General features: G+C 45.0%; 1 protein-coding gene across 1 annotated transcript in view; it reads right to left on the reverse strand.

Annotated features, from left to right (window-relative positions):
* Nucleotides 1–1,579: 1,579 nt before the first annotated feature.
* LOC142297049 (uncharacterized) overlaps nucleotides 1,580–21,996 on the reverse strand; it is a 109,124-nt gene continuing 88,707 nt past the window's right edge. The window contains exons 4-5 of the mRNA XM_075341284.1: nucleotides 17,821–17,826; nucleotides 1,580–2,337 (exon numbers count right to left, since the gene is read on the reverse strand). Coding sequence (XP_075197399.1) covers nucleotides 1,760–2,337; nucleotides 17,821–17,826 — 584 coding nt within the window. The 3' untranslated portion in view covers nucleotides 1,580–1,759. The remainder of the gene's footprint in view (nucleotides 2,338–17,820; nucleotides 17,827–21,996) is intronic.

Consider the following 21,996-nt stretch of genomic DNA (forward strand, 5'->3'; position numbering starts at 1 on the left):
CACATAAGTGAGTATTTTTCTTTTTTTTTTTTCTTTTGCACCGATGCATCTGCTGATTGTATAAACGGCTTTTATACAATCAGCTGATGTGTGATGTGATTCAAGCCCTTGATCCTGACACATCATCTGATCACTTTGCCTTCCAGCAAACCGATCAGATGATATTGGATCCGGATTGGACGGCGCGGGACCCTTGACCCAGGATTACTGCGGAGGGGGGTTCTTTATTTCAATAAAGATGGAGTCACTAATTGTGTTGTGTTTTATTTCTAATAAAAATATTTTTCTGTGTGTTGTGGGTTTTTTATCTTTACTAGAAATTCATGGTGGCCATGTCTAATATTGGCGTGACACCATGAATTTCGGGCTTAGGGCCAGCTGATAATATACAGCTAGCCCTAACCCCATTATTACCCAGTGAGCCACCCGGCATCAGGGCCGCTGGAAGAGTTGGATACAGCGCCAGAAGATGGCGCTTCTATGAAAGCGCCATTTTCTGGGGTGGCTGCGGACTGCAATTCGCAGCGGGGGTGCCCAGAAAGCATGGACACCCTGCACTGTGGATTCCAATCCCCAGCTGCCTAGTTGTACCCGGCTGGACACAAAAATTAGGCGAAGCTCACGTCATTTTTTTAATTATTTCATGAAATTCATGAAATAAAAAAAAAAAGGGCTTCTCTATATTTTTGGTTCCCAGCCGGGTACAAATAGGCAGCTGGGGGTTGGGGGCAGCCCGTACCTGCCTGCTGTACCCGGCTGGCATACAAAAATATGGCGAAGCCCACGTCATTTTTTTTGTTTGGGGGGGAGGGGGCAAAGAAATCCTGCATAGAGTCCTGGAAGGAGGATGCTGAACCTTGTAGTTCGACAGCTGCTGTCTGCTCTCCTGCATACACTATTGGATGGAGCAGGGATCCCCAACTCCAGTCCTCGAGGGCCGCCAACAGTGCATGTTTTCAGGATTTCCTTAGCATTGCATGGGTGTTGGAATCATCAACTGTGCAGGTGACTAAATTATCACATGTGCAATACTAAGGAAATCCTGAAAACATGCACTGTTGGCGGCCCTCGAGGACTGGAGTTGGGGACCCATGGGATGGAGGATGCTGAGCCTTATAGTTCTGCTCCCCCTGACTCTCCCTCCAGCATACAGTCCTGGATGGAGTATGCTGAGACTTGTAGTTCTGCAGCTGTCTGCTCTCCTGCATACACTAGTGGAGAATGAAGAACATATTGAAGAAGGAAATTACATCAGACCTTTTTTTTTTTTGTTCACCGATAAAAAACGCATAAAGACGCAGTGAGCAAAAACGCAGCAAAAAACGCACCAAACCGCGGCAAAACGCGCGCGTTTTTAGCCGCGGGTGCGTTTTTGTGCGGTTTTTGCAGCAAAAAACGCACAACACAGCGTCAAAAAAACGCAGCGTCAAAAAAACGCAGTGTGTGAACCTAGCCTTACGCCAGGGAAGACACAGTACAGAGTACAAAGACAAAATGGAGTGTAGATTTAACAAAATAGATTCTGCTCTCATTAAAGCAATACACAAATGGATGAAGAAAGAGTACAACTTGGCTATAAAAAAAGTTTATTCTCCCCATCAAAAATTAGAAAAAAGAAATATGTAAAAAGATGAATAGTTTGTAAATGATCCATCATAAAATGTACACAACCGTAAAGACCCATGAAAAGAAATTAACTCTTTATTAACAGATAGTAAAAGCCTATTAATAATTACTAAAACAGACATTCTATTCATGACTATGTCTTCACTCCTGTGTGAATTCTCTCATGTGTAATGAGATGTGATTGCTGAGAAAAACATTTCCCACATTCTGAACATGAATATGGCTTCTCTCCTGTGTGAATTCTTCCATGTTTAACAAGAGCTGATTTCTGAGCAAAACATTTCCCACATTCTGAACATGAATATGGCTTTTCTCCTGTGTGAATTCTCCCATGTTTAACAAGAGCTGATTTCTGAGCAAAACATTTCCCACATTCTGAGCATGAATATGGCTTCTCTCCTGTGTGAATTCTCGCATGTTTAACAAGATCTGATTTGTGAGCAAAACATTTCCCACATTCTGAACATGAATATGGCTTCTCTCCTGTGTGAATTCTCTCATGTGTAATGACCTCTGATTTCATAGAAAAACATTTCCCACATTCTGAACATGAATATGGCTTCACTCCTGTGTGAATTCTCTCATGTGTAATGAGATTTGATTTCTGAGCAAAACATTTCCCACATTCTGCACATGAATATGGCTTCACTCCTGTATGAATTCTCTCATGTGTAATGAGATTTGATTTCTGAACAAAACATTTCTCACATTCTGAACATGAATACGGCTTCGCTTCTTTGTTACTTTCACTTCCCTTAGCATTCTGTGTGGAACTCCTGGTACCATCATCTGTCATAAATAAAATTGAAGTTATAAGCTTTTAATAATATAACCTCACATTCACATAGACACACATAAATCCATATAAATTGCAAAGTGTGTAGCAAAGTTCTACTTTAAAAAGCCAATGTGACAGAAAATACCCAAAATGACATCATTTTAAAAACTGCATTCTTCGGAGTGCTCAAAACGACATGCAATAAAACATCTACAAACATATCCAGTGGCACTCAATAATATAAGGATACTTTGGCTGTAGAAATATTAGAAAAAAGGGATTAATACACAGGGGTCCCAACCCCGGGTGTGTAATGAGAAAAATGAGTGAAACGACATAGGCACTGCATTACTGCTTAAGGCTAGGGCCCCACTTTGCGTTTTTACCTGCTTTTCAGGTGCGTTTTGGGAAGCACCTTTTTTATGCCAAAATGCTTGCGTTTTAATTTTCCAGCCATTTCAATCGCATTTGTGATTTTTCCGACCCCACTTTGCATTTGTAAACACATCTGCGAATTTGCATATTTTGTGGCAAAAACCATGCGTTCAAAGAAACAACATGTCAATTGTTTTTGCCATTTTGGGTGCGTTTTGCTAACATTGAAGTCAATGAGAAGTTGCAAAAACCAAGTTTCCTTCAAATTCCTGCGTTTTACCTGCTTTTTATGTGCAGAAAACATGCGTTTTGGACTACCAAAAGGCATGCTTTTTGGACATTAAAATAATGATTTCATATGTCCCTTTACACACACACATAGGCAGACAATTAAATTTAAGAAAACTAATTTATTGCTATTTTTCCAATAAATAATATATTACCGCTATAATTTTATTAAATATTTCTATTTCCTTAATTATTTCTAAAATTCTATGTGTTCCTTTTTTTTTCTTTTTTCATTGTGTTTGACTGTTTAAACTTTATTTAGCAGTGTCTTGATGTTCAAAACGCATCTGTCAAAACGCAGGTGAAAAAGCATTGAAAAAACGCTGAAAACGCATCTAAAAACGAGGTAAATACGTATGCGTTTTCAGCGCTAAATTTCTGAAAAAGGCAACTTTGGTCAAATCAATTAAGCCCAAAACGTGCGTTTAGAACTGCAAATAGGAGAACGCAAAGTGGGGCCCTAGCCTTAGAGATAGTTGTAAAGTGAGATTCTTAGTTTATGTATTGACCAATCCATGTGAGCCCGATAACCTTGACAAGCACCTGACCAAGCACTCTGCCCTATAGCCAGGGTGTGTCCACCATCTTATTTAGCCAGGAACCAGACATGCAGATTTTTAATCACACATAGAGGCATTTAAGGTTAGGTTCCCAATATAATGAGATCACCTTGTCGAGGTTATCGGGCTCACATGTATTGGCTAATACATAAGCTAAGAATCTCTCTTTTCAAATATCTCTGAAGCAGTAATGCAATGCCTATGTCTTTTTACTTATTTTTCACATTAGCTATGTATTTATCCCTTTTTTGTAATATTCCTACAGCAGTAATGCAATGCCAAAGTACACTTTAGATGCGTCACAGGAATTAAAGCAATGTGGAAGGAAAAAATAAAGATTTTAATTTTTCCCACAAAAGTGTTGCTTTAACCACAAATTTTCATTTTCCCAAGGGTAAGATGAGAAAATGGACCATATAATTCTGTTGTGCAATTTCTCGAGTACGCCGATACCCCATATGTGGTGGAAAACTACTGCTGGGTCCACGGCAGGGCTCTGAAGGGAAGGAGCAATATTTGACTTTTGGAGAACAAAATTGTCTGAAATAGATAGAGGATGCCATGTCACGTTTGTAAAGCCCTTGATGTGCCTAAATAGTGGAAACACCCCTCAAATTATCTCATTTTGGAAACTACACCACTGAAGGAATGTATCTAGAGGTGTGGAGATGATAGGAGTACCCTTATATAAGGCAAGGGGTCTTTAGCCGACCCCCAGCTATTATGGCGACCCATCTGCACCCAACGATAAGGTTGCTGGGGGCGTTGGATATGTGGAACGTTGTACCCCATAGGCTGCGAGCTGCGAATGCTGCTGTCAAAGATTGAAAAGTTAACAGTAGTGGGTGAAGCTTACCTCCACTGAATAACTGAATAGACATCATCTGCTGGCAATAATGGAGACTCAGCTTCTGAGCACGCAAGAAGTAATAGGATCTAATAATATGTTACATATCGAGAAGGGGTTAAAGAAAACCTGGCAGCTACAAAAACACTATTTACCTGCAGATATAGAGGTAATCTGAGTACCTAGCATTTAAATGATATCTATCTGGTTTATTCAAACAGTGTGGGACGCCAGTCACTGCATGGACAAGCCGTGAGGCAGGGTTATCAAATGTTCCGGGGTCAGATACAAAGAGAACATGCCGTGAACTAAGGGGAAAGACAAAGGTGTAGTCAGGTCTGGGGTCAGAATATCAGGAGGATAGCGGGTCAGGGTAAATGGATGGTCGGAGGAGGTCCAAGGTCTGGCAGCTATAGATCAGAGCACAGATAACCAAGGCCCCGTGTCATGTGGTGTTCAGGCCCACATTCGCGGGGTGCCGCTGCGGCATTGGACTCTGTTCACAGGCAACCTGATCTTAGTTGCTCAGCCTCAGCTGAGACTTTTCCACTGCTTTCCAGTTCTGCAGGAGTTAATTCTTGTGGAGTGGTGTGTGGCTCCTTGAGACTCAGGGGGCTTCATTTCTATTCATCTGTCTTCTCCCTATTTAAGGTTTGTGAGTCTGTTTCTGCAGATGATAGCTTCAGCTTATGCTGCTGTGATTCCGATCTTTCTAGCAATCCTATTATTGGTGACCAGTATACTGCTGTTGGAGTGGTGTGGAAGTTTCCCCGTTGTACATTTACTTCCTTCCTTATACTTTATTCCCTCCTCTACACGTATTGTGTCTCTCCTTTGTGTGCAGGACTTTTGTTTTTTCCTGTGTCTGTGGTATTTATGGGGTTTGCATCTCCACTCCAGGTGGGGGGAGAGGGGGTGTTAGATCAGGGTTTGTACAGGAGTTAGTGTGGCGCCCCTGAGGCGTTAGTTGCCACAGGATGCTGCATCTCAACCAAGGTGTGGTATCCATCTCGGGTACGGTGGAGGTAATTCACCGGTATGCACACAATTCTCACAACACTCATCTTAGCAGCTCTACCACTGGGCCTGGGCTGGTGTAGGATCGGGGGTGGCCATCACGAGGTATGTGACCTCCTGCTCACTAGTTCAGCCAACCCGGGGGAATGGAGTGTAGTTCGGGGGAGCAGCCTGTGACAGAAGGGCAGAGAGGAGACAGAGAACAACAGGAGAGCTGTACAGACACTGAAGGAGTGAAGACTTGTGGCTTGGAGCTGGTGAAGTTCGGCCCAGGTACGGAATAGAAAGGGAACCTAGGGCTCACGGAGGGTGCAGCAGGCATCCGTGACCTGTTCCACTAGCAAGTAAGTGGGTGGAAGGACCATTAGAACGAGGAACACACAGAAAGGTGCATCGGCCTTTACCTCCGAACTATCCGGGATTGGCTGGAGCCCACCACAGCGAAGCTCAGTACTCCAGAGGCGGCACGTGTCATCTCTGTGCATCGGATACCTCAGTGAGTAAAGGAACTTTGATTGCAATCTCTGTATCGATGCATCTTTCCTCGGCACTTCAGGCACCACACTCGCCTTACAACATCATACTTGACTACCACTCCCAACATCCCTGGGGCCTGAGCTCTGCCTGTGGAAAGCTGTACAAACCAAGCTGCACTACCATCCGCCCCAGAGGAAATTTCCCGCAGCAGTGGCTCATAAATAGCCGCATACCACAGGTGGCGTCATGAATAACTTTCATCCCCTGTAAATATTTCCTTCCACCATCTTTATTGACACCGCTGAGGTCACGAAATCGGACCTGGCCGCTGTGACATCTCCCTTTCTACACCGGCCTGGTGACGAGTAACCTCCAAGACCCCGTGGGCGCGTCATTAGTGTTACGCTGGTGGTCCAGACATGGATACCATCAAGCCTACCTGTGGGATAAGGGACAGCACAAGGTCCCTAGTCTGAGGGCGAGCTCCAGGGGGTCCCTTCTCCAGTTACCCCGGCACCTCCGCTATACCCTGGTTTTGGGACTAAGTACTCAGCTAAGTAACTGATCAATCACTCAGAACAGGGAACCCCTGAAGAAACCAAGCACCTCCCAGTTTCAGATTGAACTGAGCTGTGGCTCAACAAACTAACAGCTTGGCACGGCCTGATTCCATAGAAAGGCAAAATTGTCATTCACTGCGTCCAAGACAGCAGACAGATTGTGACACAGTGGCTGCAAGGAGAAAATGCAGTTACATTCTCCCAGCAGCTGCTCACTTCCAGTCACCAGCAAAGTTGGAGGGGCTGTAACAGTCACCACTCACTAGATAGTGGGCGCACAGTAATCAACCCTCTTGTTCCTTGGCTGACATCCTGTGAGCGGTGTTAGGCTATGTGCGCACGTTGCGTAAATACATGCAGTTACGCTGCGCTTTGTAGCGCAGCGTAACTGCATGCGTCCTGCGTCCCCTGCACAGTCTATGAAGATTATGCAGAGGCCGTGCGCACGTGGCGTTTTAGAGCGCAGCGCTTCAGCTTCTGCCGAAGCGCTGCGTTCTAAGAAGTGACATGTCACTTCTTCCGTGCGCTTTGCCGGCAGCTCCTGCTCTGTCTATGGGAGGAGCTGCAGGCAGAGCGCATGGAATCGGCTTTTTTTTTCTTCACTACGGACATTTCTGCAGCGATTTAAAGCGCACATGTGCTCTTCAGATCGCTGCAGAAATTTCTGCAGTGACTGTACGCAACGTGCGCACATAGCCTTACTGTTTCCCACACTGCATCGGTGACTGTATACGAGCGGCAGCAGGGAAAATGTAACGTCATTTTCTCCTTGCAGCTGGGAATGTGACTGTTCTCTTTGTTATTTAATGGTGACTCTTCACTGAGGAGGGTTACCTGTGGAAAGGTCTCTACTCCGTTCATCACTCCGCACATCCATTCCTCCTTTTTCCATTGTGTCTGCAGCGTTCTGCATATCTTTTCCCTGAATTTCAAAGCTGTGAAATAATTATTGGAAAAGTCAAGGACAGAAGGAAAAGTCATGTGGCAGGTTCTAGATGGACGCTTCTGCTACCAAGGCCGTATGGCCCCTGAGACCAATCCATGCATGGCCTCTACGCCTCCTATATCCCCCGTGCGGCCCCAGAGTCAGTTCAGCAGGGATAGAAGCAGACGTGGCAGGATCCACTTAGTGTGGTACATTATGACATTGGGATTTCCTTCATTGTTTTGTCTTCACAATTTGGACGCCCTAATGCTTATTTTTCCATCATTTGAGAATTGTTTTAGTCAACAATGTTGTATTTTTGAAAATCTTCTTTTTGAGGTAAGTTAGTTTTATTCAATTGTTTTTCTTTAAGGGGGTGAACAGAGGTGTACATAGAAATTATGGGACCCCATAGCGGAAGTTCTAATTGGTACCCCGTCCCCCAAAAAATAAAAATGTAATTAATATTCAGAAGAATTCAACTCCGCCTTCTTCTTTTTATCTATTACTCTTAAGAATGAGAGTGCAGTGAATGATATTTTAAATTACACCATATACATGACATACACATAGATACTATATGAAAGATAGATAGATGGATAGATTAGATAGATGGCTGCAGGGTGAGACTGGGGTGTCTGGGGTCCAAAAGAGAAGCTTACTCTAGTGGTCACACTACAACTATATGCAAATACCTGCAGGAGCCCCAACACAGCCTCCTCTGCACAGCAGGAGCCCCCACTCAGCCGCCTACGCACAGCAGGAGCCCCCACACAGCCGCCTACGCACAGCAGGAGCCCCCACACAGCCACCTACGCACAGCAGGAGCCCCCACACAGCCGCCTACGCACAGCAGGAGCCCCCACACAGCCGCCTACGCACAGCAGGAGCCTCCACACAGCCTCCTACGCACAGCAGGAGCCCCCACACAGCCTCCTTCGCACAGCAGGAGCCCCCACACAGCCTCCTATGCACGGCAGGAGCCCCCACACAGCCTCCTACGCACAGCAGGAGCCCCCACACAGCCACCTATACACAGCAGGAGCCTATATACAGCAGGGGCCCCAATGATCATATATAGAAATACAAAAAACAAAATTACACTCACCTAATCCCGATTCCCAATACCGAAGCCTCCGTCTCCTCTTCTATGGCGACCTGCAGAGGCAGTGCTATGCGATGACTTCACCGCGCTACACTCTTGACATGATGACATCTCCTAAGCCATAGACCTGTAGCGGTCTGCAGCTTAGGAGACGGGCAATGATAGAGCATGGAGCTCTTGCTCTGTTACAGGATTGAACTGTATTGGGGGCAATGTGAAGCTAAAACAGTTCAATGCGGTGGTCGCAGAAGATTTGGGGCTGCGGGCAAGAAGTTTGGAGCCGGAGCCCCGGGTCTTTGATGCCAACAACGCCCCTGCTGACGGGTCACCTCTGTGTCCAGTTTGGGGCCGTATCGGGGCATTGGCTGGTGTCAGTGAGCCTGATGGATGCTTAATAGATGATAGACAGATAATAGGATGGATGTATAGACAGACAGAATGTATACACAGACAGCTACATATTGCGCACGATACAGGACAAACATATCTTATGCATGACACATACAGACAGCACATAATACATGAGTCACATTATACTCACCGCCTTCACGGCCTCCCGGAGAGCGGTGGGTCTTTAGAAGCAGCTTCTCCAGCCGCAGCAGTGCAGAGGGCCCTACCCCCTCTCTTTGTTGAAGATGGGAGAAGACAGGACGCAGAGCACACAGGAGGGGAGGGCGCCCTCTGCTGGAGCCTATGCTCCACAGGATCAGCAAGTGAAAGTGAATTGCTGCTCCCTCTGGTGACCCCTGTGCTGTCTGCCGGATGACGCTCTGTGAGACCGCACTAAATCGCACATACCTAAAGCCGGCTATGAATGCACCCCCTATATTCCTCTATATATAATGCACACCCATTAGCTCTCCATTTAGTATAATGGGCTTAACATTGCCTTCCATATATTACTATATATTATAATGCACCCCATAGTCCTCCATATATAATACATACCCATATTCCTTCATACAGTGCTATGCAGAAGTTTGAGCACCACTGGTCAAAATTACTGTTATTGTGAAAAGTTAATCAAGTTGAAAATGAAATGATCTCTAAAAAGCATAAAGTTAAAGATGACACATTTCCTTTATATTTTAGGTAAGAACAAAAAAAATATTTTCATCTTTAACATTTTAAAAACTATGAAAATGGGCCAATGCAAAAGTTTGAACACCCTTGGATATTTGTGTGCTCAGATAACTTTGACTATCATTTCAGACCTTAATTAGCCTATTAGGTTTGTGGCTTGTTCATTATCATAGTTAGGAAAGAGAAGGTGATGCAAATTTCACAGCTTTATAAAAACTCAGCTTCCTCTAACCTTGTGCAAATAAAACAACAGCCATGGGTTTTTCAAAGCAGCTGCCTAGCACTCTGAAAATCAAAATGGTGATGGCCCATAAAGCAGAAGAAAGCTAGAAGAAAATAGCAAAGTGTTTTCAAGTTGCCCTTTCCTCAGTTCGAAAAGTAATTCAGAAATAGCACTTACAGAAACAGTGGAGGTCAGGATAAGGTCTGGAAAAAACAAGCAAAATTTCTGTGAGAGCTGCTCGTAGGATTGCTAGAGGCAAATCAGAACCTTCACTTCACTGCAAAAGTCTTTCAGGAAGATTTAGCCAACCCTGGAGTTGTGGTGCGTTGTTCTACTGTTCAGAGACACCTACAGAAAAATGGCCTTCATGGAAGAGTCATCTGAAGAAAACCTCTCCTGCGTCCTAACCATAAAATTTAGCATCAGAAGTCTGCAAAATAACATCTAAACAAGACTGATGTATTTTGGAAACAAGTCGTGTTAACTGATGAGGTTAAAATAGAACTCCTTGGCCACAATGATCAAACCAAATGTTTGGGAAAAAAAGGAGACAGAATGTTTGACAAGAACACCTCGCCAACCATTAAGCATGGGTGTGGATTAATCATCCTTTGGGTTGTGTTCTATCCAATGGCACAGGGAGCATTTCACGGGGTAGAGGGAAGAATGGATTCAATTAAAGTTTAACAAATTCTTCAAGCAAACATAACGCCATCTGTAAAAAAGCTGAAGTTGAAAAGAGGATGACTTCTACAAATGGATAAGGATCCTAAACACAATTCAAAATCCACATTAGCCTATGTCAAAAGGTACAAGCTGAAGGTTTTACAATGGCCCTCACAGTCCCCTGATCTGAACATCATTGAAAATCTGTGGCTAGACCGCAAAAGAGCAGTGCATGCAAGAGGACCCAGGAATCTTACAGAACAAGAAGACTTTTCCAAGGAAGAAAGCATGAAAATCCCTCAAACAAGAATTGAAAGACTCTTGGCTGGCTACAGAAAACATTTACAAGCTTTGATACTTGCCAAAGGGGGTGCTGCAGGGTACTAACCATGCAGGGTACCCAATATTTTGCATTGGCCAACTTTATTTCTGGTTGTGAATTTAAAAATGTAAAAAATATATATTTTTTTTGTCTAAAATGCAGAGGATGTGTGTTATCCTTAACTTTATGGCTTTTACAGATACAGTGGTACCTTGCTTAACGAGAACAATCCGTTCTGGGACTGTGCTTGTTAATCAAGGTACTCGTTCAGCAAAGCAAGATTTCCCATAGGAAATCATTACAATGCTGACGATCCGTTCCACAACTTCTAAAATGTCCCATCCTGGTCCCCTATTCTATCATTCCACACATGCACAAACACACACAAACACGCATGCACGCATATTATATGCTCACCTTACCTTCCGTTTCATCGCCGGTCTGCTGGGACTTGCTGTTCTCTGGTACGGGGCCGGGCTGTGTAACACGTTACCATAACGACGAGGCAGGAAGTTCCCGACCAGAGCGCTGACGCCAAAGGCAGAGCCGCTTGCCTCTGATTGGCCAACGCTCTGCCTTTCATTAGCGGTGACAGGAAGTTCCTCCCTCGTCGCTATGGATGCAGATACACAGCGTGGACTGGAGCGGCGCACTACAGCACCCAGGAGGCCGGCGAAGAAACGAAAGGTAAACATATTATGTTATATTATATGCTTACCTTACCCTCCGTTCCATCGCAGGCCTCCTGGGTCTTGTAGTTCGCAGCGAGGACATCGCGATGTACCCGGGAACTACAAGAACCATGAGGCCGGCGGTGGAACGGAAGGTAAGGTGAGCATAATACTGTATGTGTGTGCGTGTTTGTGTGTGTGTGTGCGTGCATGTGTGTGTTTCTGTGGACTGCAAGTGCGGGTCAGAGTGCGGTGGATGGACGAAACCGGAAGTGTGTGCGGTGAGAATTTCGCTCGTACAGCGAAGCTTTCTCGTAAAGCGGGTTACAAATTTACAGAAAGCTTTGCTTGTTAAGCGAAATTCTCGTTAAGAAGGTTACTCGTTAAGCGAGGTTCCACTGTAATTTCATCTTCAACTTGCTTAATTGTTCAGAATATCAGTAAACTTGACCAGGGGTGCTCAAACTTTTGCATGTCACTGTATATTGTAATACACACCATAGTCTTCAATATAGTATACGACAGCCCTCATAGTCCTCCATATATTACAATGCACTTTTCATATATTATAATGCATCCCTATAGTCTTCCATATAATATAATGCAAACCCCATAGTCCTCCATATCGTATAATGAACAGTCCATAGGCCTCCATATAATATAATGCACACCGTATCGTCATCCATATATTAAAATGCACCCCCATAGTTCTCTATATTGTATAATGCACCCCAATAGTCCTCCATATATTATAATTCACCCCATAGTCCTCCATATATTATAATTCACCCCATAGTCCTCCACACATAGTATTATGGCCATTGGCCACCAGTGTACTCCCTCATTAAAAAAAACCCCAAACCCTCTCCTCTTTCCCGCACTGCTCCGGTCTCTGCAGTGGTGCGTGTTCTGCAGCTCTGCACATCTCGGCACAGCGGGCACACAGTAGTGACGTCATCGCGCCCCCCTGTGCTGAGACGCCAGATGTCAGACACCGAAGCAGAAAGATGGAGGAGGAAGCAGAGAGATCCGTCTTTCATCATTGCTTTCAACTGTGGCGACATCTGCAATGCTGAGCAGGGGAACGAACGGTGCCAGCGCTGACATCACGCCAATACAGCCCCCCCCAAGGATTTCTGCTTTATCTTTTATTTTACACCACACTCGGCGCCTGCAAAAACATCAAAAAGCTGTTTCAGACTTCCGGGTTCTGCGCTCACATGGAAGGCAGCCTGTGAGAAGAGCTCCTGCTTCTTTATCAAGACCCCTGCAGTCCCAAGTACACAAACCAGCTGATAAGAGGTGGGAAAGAGGAGATAAGACAGCTGCATGCCCCTCAGACATAATGGAGAGGTATGTACACAAGAAGGGGACTGTAGGACAGGGATCTTCCCCAGCCCAAAGGAGCAGCTGGGCTAATGCTAAAATGGCTCCGGAGGTGACCAAGCCCAGGAAAAGCAATAAACCTGGCAATCAGCTTACCGAGCAGGAGGGAGGGGGTGAGCAGGAGATAAGCACTGCAGGTCTCAGCATTTCTTACAAGTCCCTAGCTGATGAGGTGGTAAAGATGTTAACCCCCCAAGCTTCAGGAAATGCTGGAGCAGACAGTGTCTGATGCCCTGAAGCAAATGCAGGAAGCCATCTCACAGCAATCAGAAAGACTGGCTACAGTGGAGAATAGACTCCGCACTGCAGAGGATGAGTTGGGAGAGGTGCAGGCCGAGCTGCAAAAAGTCACCAGGCTGAACCAGCAACTTGCAGATAAATTTGATGATCTCGAGAATTGCTCCAGACGAAACAACTTAAGAATCATCGGGCTCCCAGAAACTATCACCCCTCACCAGCTAATGGGGATATGCATGGAGGACATACCTCACGCCCTGGGGATTGCTGATACACTCAAGGCTGAAAGGGCACACAGAGTGGGACCCCCAGCCCAGCACACAAGTGCAAACACACCTCCAAGACCCAGGCCAGTGATTGTCAGATATTTGAACTTTGTGGATAAAACTAACATCTTACAAGCATTTCGGAAGAAGACATCCCCCACGGTGGTAAGAGGACATAAGATTCTGATATTCAGTGACTATTCGGCGGAGGTCACAAAGAAAAGAAGAGCCTTCAGTGATGTCTGCACAGAGCTTTTCAAAAAGAAGATAAAATTTGCTTTGCAATTCCCGGCCATCCTTAAAATCTTTGCTCCAGGAGGAGGTACAGAGACATTCACGGCCCCTGATCAGGCAAGACGCTATGTGGACAAGACTTTTGCAAAAGCGTCGCCTCTGGCGAAGAGTGGGGATGCTACTCCCCAGAGGGGGTGAGGACATAAAATAGCCCTTACAGGGGCAATATTGCTGATGATTAATGTGGAGTATTGATGCTGTTTGTAAAGGAGCGATGGGGGAGGGGGATTTGTATGGGGGTCTGGAGTTCATGATGTGGGCCTGAAAGCGTTAACTCTACCATAACCCAGACACCCACAGTCCCTCTCCATACCCCCGCTTTTCCCTTTCTTTTTTCTCTTCTTTTTCTTTCTTCCTCTGTCCTTCTTCTTTCCCTGTCTTGCCCAACCCCGTTATTATCCCATCACCCAAACGCACCCCCCTCCAACACATAACTGCCCCCTCTACCCCCATACCCACACTCCCCTCCCACTCCCTCCAACTACACTCCCCCACCCACAAACTACTTTCCACCCCCTACCGCCCACACCCCCTTTGCCACCCACAAACCCTCTCCTTCCCCCTCCCCCCGCCTACACACTTTCTCCCACCCACAAACTACCTCCCACCCCATCCGCCCAATCAACTCCCCCATCCCATTCACACCTCTCCCCATTTACGACCCTTCTCCTTCCCATAACCATCCTCTGGACCCCTCCTCCATTCTTCCCTCCTTTCTTCCTCTTGTTTCCTTTTTCTTTCTTTTCTTTTCCTTCATCTCTCCTGGGAATGAGCCTCTCTATACTGGGTCGAGGTTCAACCTACTTTCAGTCCTCAGGGCTTGAGGATACTTGTATATATTTCCGAAGCTATGTCTAGCATGCCTTTAAGTGAAGTGTGGAAGCTCAAGTAAGCGAAAATATTTTCAGGAGCGAAAGAGGGATCAGTAGGAGTCCCTACATACATGCGGGAAAAAAGTGAAGTCCGCAACTGTGTTTTCCTACAAAGGATATAGGATAGTGGTGTTATATTGTTGGTTTAATTGACTTTTTTTTTTTTTGCACCACCAGAGAGAGACGCGGTGGACAGGTTTTAAGAAGGTTTTAGTTAAGATAGGATAAGAAGTAAGATTTCAAGTAATATATAAGGATGCGAATTGTGTCATGGAACGTTAAAGGCCTGCAGTCGCCACACAAAAGACGAATGATGTTGAGGCACTTAAAGAAGCTTAAAGTAGACATTGCCCTACATCAGGAGACTCATTTGAAAAATCAGGATTTCACCAGAATGTGCAAAATGTGGGTGGGAGAAGTGATGGGATCCTCAGCCCAAAATAATTAAGCAGGTGTGTTAATACTACTCCATAAGCAGGCAAATTGTAATACAAAAAGCTTTGCTTGATACCCCATTTGGACGACTCAAAACCTATAATGTATATGCACCAAATGAGAGTAATACGATTTTCTTCCAGGAGTTGGAGAGGCAGGTTTTGGAGGACCCTGAGAGGAACATAATAATAGGAGGGGATCTTAATACGGTAATGAACGTCAGAGAAGATAGGTCGGGCACAGGACACAAACGCATGGTAGCCAGGACACATGACAGGGTGCTGAATCTATTCACAGAACATACTAGCGTAATAGATGCTTGGCGAAACTCACACCCGGCAGACCGAGAGTACACTCATTTCTCCCACGTCCATAGCACATGGTCTAGAATAGATTATTTTCTACTAACACAGGGTCTACTCAACTAAATGAGGAGGATCGACATACAAGATCTGGTGATATCAGATCACGCCCCATTACTCCTAGACTTAGAAGAAACCTACCCCAAGGGAACAGACATACTGTGGAGATTCCCTTCACACTTAGCCCAAGACGAGAACTTCCAAAAACTGGTGAAAATGTGGTGGCAGGAATATACATGGGATAATAAGGCGCATGAGGAGAATTCCCATTTATACTGGGACGCAGCTAAGGCAGTACTAAGGGGAAGAATAATGGGATATGTGAAAGCATTCCGAAACAAAACAACTAAAGCATACACTGAAGCCAGCAGAAGGACCAGAGAAGCATACACAAACTACATTAATAATCCATCTATTGGTAATAGGAACAAGTGGATAAAAGAGAAAGCAGAATTTGACTTGTGGGTGGACAGGGCAGAGAGGATGAGGGGCCAGAGAATTGCATCACATTATTTTAGATTCGGGAACAAGGCATGTTCGCTTCTGGCACGAATGGCAAAGGGAATAACTCGTTTAACATCCATAACTCATTTGAGGGACCCATCTGGTGCTAGCCACAATGACCCAAAGAAAGTCAATGACATATTTGGAGAATTCTACAAAAAACTATATGAACAAGGGGCAGCAAATGACACAGAAGGAGGCATCTTCCTAAACAATCTGTCATTACCCACAATTACGGAATCGGACAGGGAAATGTTAAATGCCCCAATAAACGAGGAGGAAGTGAGAACAGTTGTGAAAAACCATAAAAATAACAAGGCCCCAGGCCCCGATGGAATGACGGGGGAATTTTATAAAATACTACAGGAAGATGTTATGCCCACTTTAGTAAAAGTTTTCAACTACACTCATCAAAATAAAATTCTACTACAGTCTGGCCATATGGCGTATATAAAGGTAATACACAAACAAGGAAAAGACCCCTCGGACCCTTCATCATACAGGCCCATATCGCTGATAAATCAAGACATTAAAATAATCTCTAAAATCCTGGCAGACCGGCTAGCATTGATCCTCCCATCGATAGTAGGACCACATCAAGTGGGGTTCGTTAAAAATAGGTCAGCAGTATTCAACGTTCGAACAGTGTTGGTGGAACTAGATGGAACAAAAAGACCGGGCCTGATAAAGGGGAACCCTGCGTTATTGGCCTTAGACGCGGAAAAGGCCTTTGACAATGTAAATTGGCATTGGTTAGGGCTAGTATTAGATAAATTTGGAATAATGGGTGCTTTTCGGAACTATATGGAGGCACTTTACGCTACGCCTGAAGCTAGAATTTCCACAATGGGCTTTCTGTCAAAATCTTTTCAGCTACAGAAGGGGACTAGGCAGGGGTGCCCCCTGTCCCCTCTTCTGTTTGACTTGGCCCTTGAACCACTAGCCCAATACTTAATAAAATCAGAAGATTTCTCAGGAATCAAGGTGGGGAATAGTGAGATAAAACTAACCTGCTTTGCAGACGATATGTTTTTATTTATGTCAGACCCAGACAACCATCTGAAGAAGGTAATAGACAAACTGACGTACTTTGGCTCCTTTTCAGGCTACAGGATAAATATCAGTAAAAGTCAGATTCTATATTTGACACCCCTGGGAAATAGGCAAGGTGAGGGAATAGAAGTAGCCATAGCCCCGCACTACATAACTTATTTAGGAATTAAAATAGGCAGAGACTCAATGTCATTATATAGACTTAACTATCCACACCTAATTGAAAAAATAACGAAAGAGCTAGACAGGTGGAAAAATCTTTCCCTGTCCCTGTTTGGCAGAGCACATCTGATAAAGATGATCAGCTTCTCCCGCTTGCTCTATCCTCTACAAACTATTCCCTTACTGCTTAAACACACCAATATCAACAAGTTGCAAAAAGCGTTTGTAAAATTTTTATGGCAGGGAAAGAGACCAAGAGTATCCTACTCAAAGCTGTGTCTACAGAAAAAAGATGGAGGGGTACAAATGCCCATGATTAGATTGTACAACTTAGCGGCACTTGCCAGACATATAAAAGACTGGATCAATGGGACAAGCTTCTTTTCTAACGTTCAGCTGGAGAGGGAGCTAAAAAGCCCTTTTAACTTGGTAGCGGTATTACATATGAAGCTAGATAAAATACCAACGTACGTGAAACAGAACTGTTTAATAAAGGACACGGTGGGGGCCTGGAGAGCACTGAGAAAACTGTATAGACTCCCTTATTGTCTTTCAAAATGTACCCCCCTGTGGGAGGATCCAAATTTTACTCAAGGGTCTCAAAACAAATTATTTCAAGGATGGAAGCAGAGGGGGCTACGGAGGTTGGGTGATTTACTGAAAACAGAGGAGGGGAGAGTTCTGAACTGGACGGAGGTATCGGAAAAATTTAACATGGAAAATCACCATTACCTACAATATGTACAAATAACAACACATTACACATCAGTGTTAAAAGAGGTCGGGAAGGCTGAGAAGAAGGGGAGTTTTGATGTATTGATTGGTCAGGGAGCAAACATGAATCCCTTTCGATCATATACCAACGATTGAGAGATCAAGTACAGGGCCCCTGGAAAGAGCAAATATTTAAAACCTGGGAGACGGCTCTGGGCGATCCGGACATCTATGATAAAATTCTAAGGGGGTTGGAATCTGTTAAGAAAGTAATGATAAATGAACAATGGAGGGAGATGCAATTTAAGCTAGTACACAACGCAACATACGCCTTTAATATACCACATAGCAGCTCACCAGTGCATTTCTTGGACCATTGCCCTAAATGTGGACTCCATAAAGCAAAACTGTTTCACTGCATATGGGAATGCCCACAGGTGAGGGGGGTATGGGAGGAAGCGGTGGCGTACATATTGAGGATTTGGAAAGTAGTTATACCCGTCACCCCTCAGGCCTGTTTGTTTCACTGTATAGAAGCCCCTACGGAAACTGAAAGAGCAAGTGCTCACATTCCAGGTGTAATACACATAGTATTGCTTGTAGTCAAGAAATGCCTACTTAGGAATTGTAGGAATTGGCTGATAAGACAGACTCCGAGAAATACAGAAATAGTTGATACCCTAAAAACAATAATGATGTACGACAAACTGGATTCAGAGAAACATAAGGAGAAGTCCACTAAAAGATTCTTCAAAAAGTGGAGAACATTTATTGAGCAAAGCTTCACACAGACGGAAATCACCCAGTTAATTAAAGCATTTGAACACACGTCTTGGTATTGTGTGGAAGACATTGCAGGGACACTAGGGACACTGAAGATAGGGAGCATCCAAAGGACCAACTGAAGGGAACAAATATGTTAGTTTGTTAAGTTAGAGTAAATTATTGTTAAGATAATTCTATGGAGATGAAATTGTTGTGACAATGAAAAAGAAAATGATGTAACAGAAGCATTGTACGATCCGGAGACATTTTATGGAATGTAACAACATGTTCTCTTGTTGATGCCGTGTGACGCCGCACGACCCGCCCCCTTAATAAGGAGGCGGGTCGCCGGCCAGAGCGACGGTCGCAGGGCAGGTGAGTGCATGTGAAGCCGGCGTAGCGATAATTTTCGCTACGCCAGCTTTTACAAGATATTGTACCTGCGACGGGGGAGGGGACTATCGCGTGCGACATCGCAGCATCGGCTTGCGATGTCGCAATGTACAAAGCCCGCCTTAGTCAAATTTGATCAGACAATGTTAATATACTATTCAAGGTAAAAATTCTGACCTGCACTATAATACAGGAATAATACTATAAATAATACGGGAATCAACCACCATTCCTCATAATGAGAGACCCCAACATATGTTTCACTTTCTTACCATATTGCCATGTAAATGAACCAGCTTCCTCAGGGGGATAACTAGACTATCTGCAGAAAGGGGCTATATATAATCCGTGGTCTAATTAGTGGAAACATCTGGTAAGAAAGCGAAACATATGTTGGGGTCTCTCATTATGAGGGGTGGTGGTTGATTCCCGGGAAGATATACACTAAACTCCCATGTAAGAAAGAGTAGTGGACTATGCCATTACAGATATGGACCTGGCAAATATCAGTCCCTTCATAGTCACCCCACAAACTCAGTTATCAGACCACAGCCAACCCCTTCTGTACATGAAATCTACAGAGAAAACATCCACACAAAAGCCACAGCAGAGCATCCTCGTCAGCTGACCTCCATCCTTTCAATGGTCCAAGAAGTCAGCAATAACATATAAAGAGCACCTGGGAGACTGCTCTGGGCGATCCAGACATCTATGATAAAATTCTAAGGGGGTTGGAATCTGTTAAGAAAGTAATCATAAATGAACAATGGAGGGAGATGCAATTTAAGCTAGTACACAACGCAATTTACGCCTTTAATATACCACATAGCAGCTCACCAGTGCATTTCTTGGACCATTGCCGTAAATGTGGACTCCATAAAGCAAAACTGTTTCACTGCATATGGGAATGCCCACGAGTGAGGGGGGTATGGGAGGAAGCGGTGGCGTACATATTGAGGATTTGGAAAGTAGTTATTTTTTTATTTTTTTTAAATTCTTTATTTTAAAGCCAAACTCGTAACAAGACAAAACAACCCCTGCTCCCCACGGAGACGCAGGTATTATTACAGAAATGACGATAATATATATACAAACCGTCAGCACACATATGCAGGTCCCATCCCCACTACTGCTCGAGTCTGGCACATTTTACACCTTTTATAAGCCGCCCCAACTTAATGATGGTGGGGAGAAGAGCAAAGAAAAAGAGATCAAAGCCAAAAGAAGATTGAAGGCATGTAGAATGAGAGAAATGGGAAGGAAGGGGTGGGAAGAGAAAGTAGGAGGGAGGGCCGAGGAGTGGTGTAGGAAAGGAGGAAGAGGGGGAAAAGGGAGAGAGAAAAAAAAAAAAAGGGGAGGTGGGGGGGAGGAGGTTTCCCCCAGAGGATCACGACTCCTGTGGATCAGAGAACAGGCCAGCGTACTCCGCCGAGTAGGTGAACTCCAACCATGGAAACAATGTCCTATAAAAGTCTTCCTGACGGTCATTAATAGAGGATGTCAAATCCTCCATATGCATCAGGTCGTTAATCCGTGAAACCCACTGTGTCAGCGTGGGGGGGGAGTAGTAGACTTCCAGCCAAGCGGAATGCAAGACCTGGTGGACATGACCAAAAATCTTAGCAATGATCTCCTATATTTAGAGACCGGGAGTTCGGATAACTGTCGAATAAATAGCTCTGGACCCAGTGTCTCAGTTGTGCTGGTCACCCGTCTGATTACCTCCCCCACCTCTGACCAAAACCGCTGCAGAGAAGGACAAGACCAGAAAATGTGCACAAAATCACCCTCCCCCAGACCGCATCTCCAACAGGCAGGGTCAACTGAGGGAAACATTCTATGGAGTCTTGTCGGGACCCTGTACCACCTAGCCAGCAGTTTGTAATTAGCTTCCAACAGTCTGGAGCTGATCGAAGTTCTATGTGCCAACTGGAGGATGTTGTTTCTTTGTGAGTCAGATAAACCAATCCCCAGGTCCCTCTCTCACTGCAGTAGGTAGGCCGGGGGGGGGGCAAATCTCCTGGATCTGATAGCATATTGTATGTCAGGGAGAGTGAATGTCGTAGGACTCCCTCTCCCAGGCACAACTTTTCGAATCCCGTAGGAGGTCCGGCATACCGACTGAAACGAGGGAGGGAGTACATGAAGTGCCTCAACTGCATAGCCCTCCATTCTCCCAGGGGACCCGGAGGCAAAAGGCCCTGGATATCCGCTAAAGATGGCCAATCCCCCTCTCTACCCAGGTGGCAAGCTCTGAATCTGCCCACCTGAACCCAGTTTCTAAAGACCGGGTCCGAGAGACCAGGACGGAAATCCGGATCACCTAGTATGGGTGACATGGGGGAAGGCACTGGCAAGAGGAGACGTCTGACCTCACCTCTCGAACAGCATTCCAGAGTGGCGCCAATGGTGGGATGGGATCTCAAAGTAGACGGGGAGAGGTTCAAGAGCCAGGGGGTGGCCGGGAGATGTATTTCCGAAAAGCTCTGTTCTAGGGCCACCCACGGCTTTGTTCTGGAATGGCGGCACCAGTCCAGCACCCTAACCATATGCGTGGCCAAGTAGTACTTTTTAAGGTCTGGAATACCCAGGCCTCCCCTGCTCTTAGGTCTGCATAAGAGAGACCGGGAAAGTCTCGCAGGTTTGTTAGCCCAGATAAATTTGATATGTAGTGAGGCTGGGGATCCTAATCGTCAGGGACTGAAAGAGGTATAAGAGTCGTGGCAGGATGTTCATCTTCAATATTGCACATCTCCCAAACCATGTGAAGTAGCCCTTCCCCCAGTTAGCGCAATCTTTTCTAATGGATTTCAGGAGGGGGAGATAATTCAACTTATAAATTTGGATAGTGTCCGCAGCCAACTGAACGCCCAAATACTTCAAAGACTGGCTAGCCCACCTAAACTCGAACGCGGATTGTAGCGATGTGACTTGCTCCGGGGGGAGAGATATATTTAGGGCCTCCGATTTCGACATATTAATTCTAAAGTTGGATAGAGAGGAATATGTTTCCAACTCTCTCAGAAGATT

The sequence above is a fragment of the Anomaloglossus baeobatrachus genome, chromosome 3, assembly GCF_048569485.1.
Source record: "Anomaloglossus baeobatrachus isolate aAnoBae1 chromosome 3, aAnoBae1.hap1, whole genome shotgun sequence".
Taxonomy (NCBI): Eukaryota; Metazoa; Chordata; class Amphibia; order Anura; family Aromobatidae; genus Anomaloglossus; species Anomaloglossus baeobatrachus.